Genomic DNA, 9,549 nt, shown 5'->3' with positions numbered 1-9,549 from the left:
ATCCAGTGTAAAGGGAGTTTCCCTAGGGTGTGGCCTGCACCACCTTTTATCTTACAAAAGATAAAAGGAAAGGGAAGCAAGCAGAGAATTGGGGACCTCATACCACCTAGAAAGTAGTGCTGGGAGCAGAGCGTGTCCTTCGGACCCAGGGTCCCTGCGCAGAGAAGCTCCTAGTCTGGGGGAAGATTGATGAGAGGGTCGACAGAGAGAGAAAGCCTTCCTCTGGAGCTGATGCCCTGAATTTGGACTTTTAGCCTACTTTACTGTGAGGAAATAAATTTCTCTTTGCTACAGCCATCCACTTGTGGTATTTCTGTTATAGCAGCACTAGATGACTAAGACAACCTATACTTACTTTACTGAAAATAGTTAGTCGAACTCTATCGCTTATTATGTTTAATTCTTCACGTTGTTATAGACATATACGATGGGTTGCCCTTTCCTGTGTCACCATATTTTCAGATGTGACCTGCTAAAAATGGATCAAACTGAGCAACAAGTTCAAGTAAACCCCTAAAATTTCCATTTTGGGGAACCAAACACTTCATTTGTTCCTTGAAAAGATAGTCCACATTCAGTGATTGTTATAGTGACAGAAACAAGGTGTTGCAAAATGGCTTTCCGATATTGATATTCTTCATTAATTTGTGTTTCCAGTTCATGAGTTAAGCCAAAATATGTCTTCGGCTTAAATACGACAACATAGAATCTCTATGAATTGAACTGTTTTCATGTTTATCAATTATATTCGAGTTTTGCCAATCACTAAATCCATCTGTAGCAAACTGAGAATTAAATTATTTAGGACTGAATAGTTTTCAAACAAAACAATACACATAGTCAACTGATGGAGAATAAAGTAGCCACTCCCTTTTATTTTTCACTATTGGCTTTGCACCCTAGAAATATATTCTGGCTACAGAACCTTGTTTGTTTACCATTCAGAAATTTTCAACATGGATTTTCAAATGGTCCACTATGATGTTGACAATCACTTGGCCCTCTTTCCATCCAATAATTTACAGCTCACTGGGCTACTGCTGATATCCAACAGGGGTGAGAGCGATCACAAAGGGCATGATTCAAATACAAGGGTATGCTCAATCTGAAGACGTGTTTTGGTTTGCTTTGTGCAGGACAGGACCAGGTACGTCACAAGTCATGTGATTATAGTGCTTCTGGTGTGTTCTTATGTGGTTGGCAAGAGAAAACTGAATGCAAAGTTATACCAAATTGATCCAAAATGAAAAGGAAAATATAATTATTATACAAAATTTATAAAATGTACATTTTATTTCTTTGTGGAATTGTTCAATCCTTACATTTGGAGATACATACATAATTGATGTGAAAATAGCACCATTTCTTGATGAGCAAGTTTGTTTTGTGAGTCATAACAATACCAATTAATTTCTTAAAAGAAAATCGTCCTGAAGGGAAATGGAAAATAAAATACACTTATATAATTTTTATTTTCTAAATATTCATTAATTTATTTCCTCGAGGAATTGTTCAATTTCCTTACATGGAGATGTATAAATATTCTAATAAAACATAAATGTAATGTTCTGATAAATGCCCTTTGTTGCTTTCTTGGAAGACAAATTTAGAAACACACGCTGTTGCAAAACAGAAACATTTTGCATGAAAAATAAATATTGAATTTTTTGTCCTCTTAATGCACCTAATACCTCATTTATTAGCATATTAGAGTAATATCAAGCATTGTGTCTGTGCAACATAAAATAAAAAACAAAACTCACTCAATACATGAATTAAAACTTTTCGTGTTAGATAAATATAAATATTTCCAGTATTTTTTGGACGTTTGCTATGTTAGTATTATATTAAATTATTATCCATGTTAGTATTATATTAAATGTAGGCTAGATTGCATCTACATGTATGCCAAACATATTTTAAAGTTAAAGTTATAAATAATATTGTTTACAAAACTTAGGACACAACTTTATACATAAATGCTATACAATTAAAAAGTAACTTGATTTAATTCATTGCAATCGTTGACTTATTGAGTTCTCTCGCTTTTGCACATCATCTGGGACAGGAGTTCCCGTCGGCTGTTTACCAGGAAATGTGCAAGAGTATACCCTTGTGTTTATATCATGGCAAAGAGCACTGCTGGCCCTCTGGGCTGGAGTTGCTGGATTAGCTGACGTGGATATACAAGAAAAGTTCTCTTAAAATGGTTAGAGATCTGTTATCTATTAACATAATTCATCCTTGCCCAGTAACTGCTCATGTTGGATCCAGCTGCATATTGGGTGAATGTAGCAAGAGTCAGATGCGACAGCCCACGCATTCCTCTTGTTTATTAGAAAGAAAAAACACACTTCCAGGAGACCCTCCGAGGTAAGGCATTTCAATTTCATGAGACGGGAGCGTAGAAGACAGACGTCAATGCAGGTGTTGAAGTGGTAGGGGCCTCCAAGCTTAAACAACATTGCACGTGGGTGCCCTTGTGATCCTGCATGAACTTTATTTCCAGCTGGCACATTCTCAGCACTGGAGCTGGTATCAGTCTCATTTACTGCTCTGCCAGTTCCCTTCCACTGCAGTGCTAACTTTTCCTTGTGTCCTGTCTGCTTGGCATCTATGGGCCTTTTCTTCGGACAACTGGTGCCCCTGTTTTGTTGATGCCCTACGCGCGTGCTTACCTTGCTTACTGGGTAATCCGTCCCTGGTCAGATGACTGAATGACTACTAACAACAAATAACAACAACAGGTAAAGGAAAGAACATTGAGAAAGGCTCCAGCGCCTAGAAGAGAAACAAGACTGTAAAAAACAACATTCAAACTGCCAGTTACTTTCTGTTCATAAGAGACTCTGCTGCACATGCATGGGAATGCAGTATGAAGAATAAACAAGGTTGTCTATGTAAGATCCCTCGCTGACTGAGACCTTGTGAATCCTGAGCGGCAGGTTCCAGTACAGAAGGCTTTTTTATTCCTCAGACCTTTTCACGTGACTTTGCTCCTTGCCTGCTGTACATTGGGCTTCTGTTTGTGTCACTATCTGTCATTAATAGCACTTACATTGCTCTTTTAGAATTTAAAAAGCAGTTTCACATCACAATGCTTCATACCTACTTGACAGTACATCCCTTGGTCTTTACAGTAACCCTTTAAAAAGTATTATACAGAGAAAGAAACGATGGATCAAGAGTGAAGTAACCTCCAAAGTCATACTCTTGGCAAGCGAGAGCTCCAGTCCTCTGATTTCTTTAGGCGATAGGATCAAGAATGGGATCCTATAATGTTCCCGAAAATGCTAGGCAAAATGTAAAGCACCGTATGGCAGTACCAAGCCTGTTGTCGTCAAGTCGATTCCGACTCTTAGCGACCCTATAGGACAGAGTAGAACTGCCCCATAGTGTTTCCAAGGAGTAGATGGTGGATTTGAACTGTCGACCTTTTGGTTAGCAGCGCAGTTCTTAACCATTGAGCCACCGGGGATCCTTGTCTATACCAGTACCGCGGATTCACCTCCCAGGCCCCACCCCTTGGAGGCCACGCCCCGCAGCTCACCCCTCCTCCTAGCTTAGCGGCACGCAGCTCCCGTGAGGCCCCGCCCCGCCACCCGCTCTGTCCCGGACCTCGACCTCAGCTGCGCGCAACAACAGGGAGGCCCGGGCTCATCTCTTGGACCGTCAACTCTGAGCTTGGCGGTGGCGCCGCCCTCCATGTTTTTCAGAGCAGGCCTGTCCGCAAAGTCTCAGCTTCTTCGCGTTTTTCAGCCTGCTTCTGTTGCCACTATGAGTACTGGCACCTTCGTCGTGTCGCAGCCGCTCAATTACCGCGGCGGGTCCCGGGTGGAGCCGGCAGACGCCTCCGGCACCGAGAAGGCGTTCGAACCGGCAACGGGTAACTGGGCGGGGAACGCGGCGGGGGCCGGGGCGCGGGCTGACGCTCCCCCATCCCAGTGGCGCACATATTTTACTGCCCCGAACCTCCATTTTAGTGCATTCAGCAAACATTCATTGAACACAGATAAGTGAGAATGTAAAGTTTTATGTTTAGGCACCCTACAATTCTGTGCATCACATCCGGCGAGAACAGGAAGGGAGTCGTAGAAAAAGGGAGAAGGTAGTGAGTTGCCATGGTGGGATGACAAAGTCCCGATGCAACAGTTGTGCCATTGTTAATTATTAATTTGTAAAGCTACGTCGGCTGTAATATCTGCAGCTGCGTGCATGGAAAAGGATTTCCAGAAGGACGCGTGGAGGCCCTGATACACATTTGTGCTGAGAATGTTGGGGAGTACACAGATAATTTTTCATGAACATGAATGAGGACCTCGAGCCATTCTCTAGTGTCACAATATTTCTGTACGTGAATCAGAATTGGGAAAGAAAAGAACCTCGCCTTTAATGTTTATAATGTTTTCTGCACGCTGCTAGGCGGGCGCTAGATTTATTCTGAAGATCACAAAGCTAAGGAGGAAGAGTTATTTGTTTGTTTAGCCGGGTTTTATGGAATATTTATGGGGAGGAAAATGTTTCGTGCAAACCAGAATGGCATGTAGCCAGAATGCTAAAACTGAATTGCAAGGGACAGGGAAATTGAGGATGACCAACCACACTAAACCTCAGAGCTGTAGCTTGTCACAGCAGGAAGGGGCCACAGATTATCACCCTTCTCTTTGACGTATAAGGAAACTACTCTCTCCTTCCAATAGTGGTACAGAATAAACAAACAATGCCCTTTGTCTCAAGTACTTGCACTATGTATGATTTCAGTCACTTTCTTTACCAACCTGCTATTCAAGTTTGTAGCAGAAATGGCAGATTTGTGAAATCTCTTTGGAAAAAGCATAGTGCCAGGAGCTTTTGTGGGAGGGGAAAAGGAACTGCTGAACTGATAATAGAATTCTTGGGGGAAAAAGTCACAGCCCTGGGGATAAGAGTCTAGAAAAATTGATCATGTCATATTTTGTTCCAGAATAGGGATAGGGAAGGGTAAAGTTGAAGTAAGAAAGGGAGAGACTGGATTTGTCTATATTTGGGGAAAAAAAATACTTGCGTACATATATATGTGTGTATATTATGTATGTATAACTGTTAGGGACATCTTTTCTTTATACTGCTTTTTATTAACCATGTTCATCAAGTGTCATTGGTATAACTTACATAGAGCATAGACAAGGGTTTTAAAAATCAGAGTTCATAATGCAGGAATCATTACTTTCAACTTAGACTTTGTAAGACCCGTGAGATTCTCAAAGTGTTAAGGAGTGTTGCCAAATGACTTATAGAAAGTTAATGTTAATAAACCCAAGTATAGAATAGAGGATGGCAGGGTTTCTTAACCCTAAATCCATGGTGGGCTTAGGGCAGGGAACATGAGTTCTCTGTAATTCTCTGATGTGGGTAAGTAGATTTTTCTGAAGAGAGATCTGCAACTTTTATTAGATTCTTAAAAGGGTCCATGACCCCCAAAAATAGTTAAGAAGTGCTGGTATAGGGGTGATCACTGAATCAAACCATACTTAAAAGCAAGAAGGGAGGGGATCACTAAGAGGAATCTGAATACGTAATACTTTATTTAAATGTGTGACAACAGTTTGAGATAACACTGACTTTCCCCCTCTTCATAGGTCGTGTGATAGCTACTTTCACATGTTCAGGAGAAAAGGAAGTAAATTTGGCTATTCAAAGTGCAAAGTCTGCCTTTAAAATATGGAGTCAAAAATCTGGCATGGAGCGTTGCCGAATCCTTTTGGAGGCTGCCAGGATAATCAGGGTATGTTTTAATTTATTCCCTTCCAGAAAACACCTCTTGCATTGCTCTGAGGGTTCTTTGTGATGATTTGCAGTTAGACTTTGATGCAGTATTAGATTGTACTGTTTTTATAAAATCAAAAGACATTCCCATATGCTCACCTTGGTCTATAAAACAAGTTTTCATTCAGTAATGTCCACAAGGATCTTGAGTCTTTCTGACATCTCCCTTGGCAGGTTTTCTTTTCCATCTTTGTTCTGAGTTAATGCACCTTTTGTAGCTTGTCACCTCTTCTTTTTAAATCACGTTTGTGTACTTGTTTCCCTTTTACTTTTTCTTGATGACTCTTAAGCCTTTCTTTTCCAGATTTGTTTTCTGCCTTAATTGCCTGAGAAGATTTCACAGATGTTGCTTTCTTTAGTAGTGTTGGTGGCATGGTGGTTAAGAGCTTAGCTGCTAACCAAAAGGTCAGCGGTTTGAACCCACCAGGGCTCTGCAGGAGAAAAATACGATGATCTGCTCCTGTAAAGATTTACACCCTTAAAAGCCCTTTGGGGCAGTTCTGCTGTGTCCTGTAGGGTCAGTATGAGGTGGAATTGACTCAGTGACAGTGGGTTTGGTTTGCTTGGCCTTCTTTAAAAAAAAGAAAAAGTTGAACTTTTAACAATTTTAAAAATCAAAAGTACCAGATGTTCATATGGAAAGTTAGAAAATTCAGAATATGAATCATGAATATCTCTAAGTGGTAGGACTGTGGTGAGTTTTTATCATAAGTATGTTAAGTCAGAAACTGTGAAGGGTCTGAGAGTTACCCTGCTTACAAGGGGGGTGTGTGTGTGTGTGTGTGTCTGTGTGTGTGTCTGTGTCTGTGTCTGTGTGTCTGTGTGTGTGTCTGTGTGTCTGTGTGTGTGTGTGTGTGTGTCTGTGTGTTATGACAGGAGACCCGAAGCTTTCTGGATCAGAGAAACAGATGGTTTATTACTCATGAAAAACGCAGCAGCCAGAGCAATACTTTAGCGCTGGTTTGCTGAGCCCTAATCCACAGGGTGATGTGGTGAGAGCCAGATGTTAGTGAAAACCCCTAAATTATGGGACTTATATAGGGACTACTGATACAGCTACCCATCCTGTCCTCTGTCATTAGGCATATCTCCTCTGTGGTTGAGGGGAAGGATGTCACTTGGTTTATTACCCTGTGAATTTAAGCATACGTCTTCAGGAAGGGGAAGTAGAGAGCTTTACATCTCCAAATCTCTTAGAAATCTCTATCTTTACAAAGATGGTATTTATACCTTCCAAGACCTTTACTGTTCAGTCAGCTTGCCAGGGTCTTTTGCTGAGAAAGCCTCTACCATGCAGAAATATTAAAATATTTATGGAGACTTCCGGCAACATGGCGCTCTAGGCAGAAGCACCACGCCATCCCTCCACAGCAAAGATCTGAAAAACTAAGCCAAACAGAGAATACAGCAATCCTGAAATCCTAAAACATCACATGAAGAGTAAAAGAACTCAGCCAAACACCAAATGGAGTGAGAAACTGATAGAGAATGGAGAGTGAGGAGAAGTTCCTGCAGAGGTCCCCTATCAGCTAACGCAGCGTGGATCCGCCATCTTGGACTCCTTTCGGAGACCAGCGAACAAGAGGTATGAGAAAGCAGCTTCACGGAGCTTCCAGCAGGAGACAGAACAACTGGTAAACAGCGATATACACTTTCCCAACCCCCACCCTTCTTCACCCCCACTTGGCCTCCTCTGCTTCTTGTGGCCACAGTCTCTTGGCCAGGAAGCACCAGCTGCTTGGATTCCACCCGCCTGCCCTGGCTGACTCCCTGAGTGCCATTTGTTGGCTGCTGATGTTGCTTTTTTCCACTTCTTTTGATTTCTTCCTTACCTCTCACCACCTCCCCCACCTTCTGCTCAAATACCTGGCTACAGGTGCCATGTTTGCTTCTTCCTAAGGGGCTGTGGAGCTCTGTTCGACTGTGGAACTGCTTCCCAGTCTGTGCTACCACGCTGGTGGGATCCTGGGGCTTTTTTTTTGTTTGCTTGTTTTGAATTGTTTGTTTTCTTTTCCTTTTCTCGAGTTGGGAGCCAGTTCTGGCCGGGCAGCACTACGCAGCTCGGGACCTACCCCCTCAGCTTGCGCAAACGCGCACAGGGATCCCTGAGCACATTTCTTTTTTCGTGGTTCTTTTTTTTTTTTCCTGTTTTTTGGGGGGCTTTTTTTGTTCTTTTTTTAAAATTTGTTTTGTTTTCTTTTCCCTCTTTCTCTTTCTTCATTACTCAGTTTCTTGTCTCTCTGTACCTTCCTTCTCTTCCTGTCCCCTGAATACCTGGCGCTGAATACCTCTACGCATTCTAGCCAGGCTGTACTTTGGCACCTGGGAACAACTTCCCCAGACTTTGTAGCCATACCAGTCGTATCCCTGGAAGCTTTGCTGTTCTTTTTTCTTTCTAATTTTTATTTATTCATTCTTTTCTTTTTTTATCCTCTTCTTCTTCCTCTTCTTGTTTTTTTTTTTTCCCATTTCATAGTCTCTCATCTCTCCACTCCCAACAGCAAGCTGCCCTAGCACTCTTTTTTGTTTGTATGTTTTTGGCCCCTGTTCCTCTCTCTTCTCTCCCATACCCATCTTAGCTCCACACATCACAATCTCCCCCCTTCATCCTGCCTACCTTCACCACGCATTTAACATCACACCACCAAGCAGGACAGGCGTGGCCTACTGGCATCTGCCCTGCACTGATTACCGACCGCCCTGGTGGCTGTACTAAGTGCCACAAACAATCCATCCTAGCGACTCTTTTTCAGCTAGACCTGCCCTGCTGTACCATATCTGAGCAACTGACCCCACCAGTTGGAGGAGGCGAAGAGTATCGTGCCCGTAGACGAGCAGGCAACAAAGAACACACAGCTTGCCTGCTCAGACATAACTGAATTAAACAAAAAAAGGACAAAACAAACAAATCTACAAGCAATAAACAAGAAAAGTAACTACTGAATGCCTCGAAGACAGCAGACAATAGCGAAACATTCACAAAAACAGGACAGGATGGTTCCAGTAGGCATCCAAAATAAAACACCAGATGACTTTCCAGTGAAGAAAAGGCACTTAGAACTACCTGATAGGGAATTCAAATCTCTTAATACTCAGAATTATCCAAGAGTTGAAGCAAAAAGCAGACAAAAATGAGGAAAAAATAGACAAATTCATGGAAAGTACCGACAAAAAAATGGAAGAATTCAGGAAAATAATGCAGGAACAAAATGCCAAAATAAATTCACAACTAACAATTATACAAAAACAACAATTAGAAATCCAAAAGATAAACAACAAGATTTCAGAAATGGACAGTGTCATAGAAGGGCTAAGGAGCAGATTTGAAACAGTGAAAGACAGGATCAGTGGAATTGAAGATAAACACCTGGATACAACTCTGTTTGAGGAAAACTCACAAAAAAGGACAAAGAAAAATGAAGAGACCCTGAGAATTATGTGGGATACAATCAAAAGCAAAAATTTACGAGTGATTGGAGTTCCAGAACGGGGAGAAAACAGAAAACATAGAGAGGATCATTGAAGAACTGCTGACAGAAAACTTCCCTAATATCATGAAAGATGAAAACCTGGCAATCCAAGAAGTTCAACGAACCCCATATAGGATAGACGCCAAAAGAAAATCACCAAGGCATTTCATAATCACACTTGCCAAAACCAAAGACAGACAAAGAATTCTGGGAGCAGCTTGTGAAAAACAAGAAGTCACATACAGAGGAGAAACAATAAGACTAAGCTCAGATT

The 9,549-nt window shown here is 41.7% G+C and overlaps 1 protein-coding gene across 1 annotated transcript in view; it reads left to right on the top strand.

Annotated features, from left to right (window-relative positions):
* The first annotated feature begins 3,632 nt into the window (after positions 1-3,632).
* Positions 3,633-9,549, top strand: part of ALDH9A1 (aldehyde dehydrogenase 9 family member A1) — a 53,458-nt gene continuing 47,541 nt past the window's right edge. Inside the window, exons 1-2 of the mRNA XM_004385766.2 lie at positions 3,633-3,886; positions 5,619-5,764. Coding sequence (XP_004385823.1) covers positions 3,706-3,886; positions 5,619-5,764 — 327 coding nt within the window. The 5' untranslated portion in view covers positions 3,633-3,705. The remainder of the gene's footprint in view (positions 3,887-5,618; positions 5,765-9,549) is intronic.

This window comes from Trichechus manatus, unplaced genomic scaffold, assembly GCF_000243295.1.
Source record: "Trichechus manatus latirostris isolate Lorelei unplaced genomic scaffold, TriManLat1.0 scaffold00145, whole genome shotgun sequence".
NCBI lineage: Eukaryota > Metazoa > Chordata > Mammalia > Sirenia > Trichechidae > Trichechus > Trichechus manatus.
This window is presented reverse-complemented; position numbering and strand designations above follow the sequence as displayed.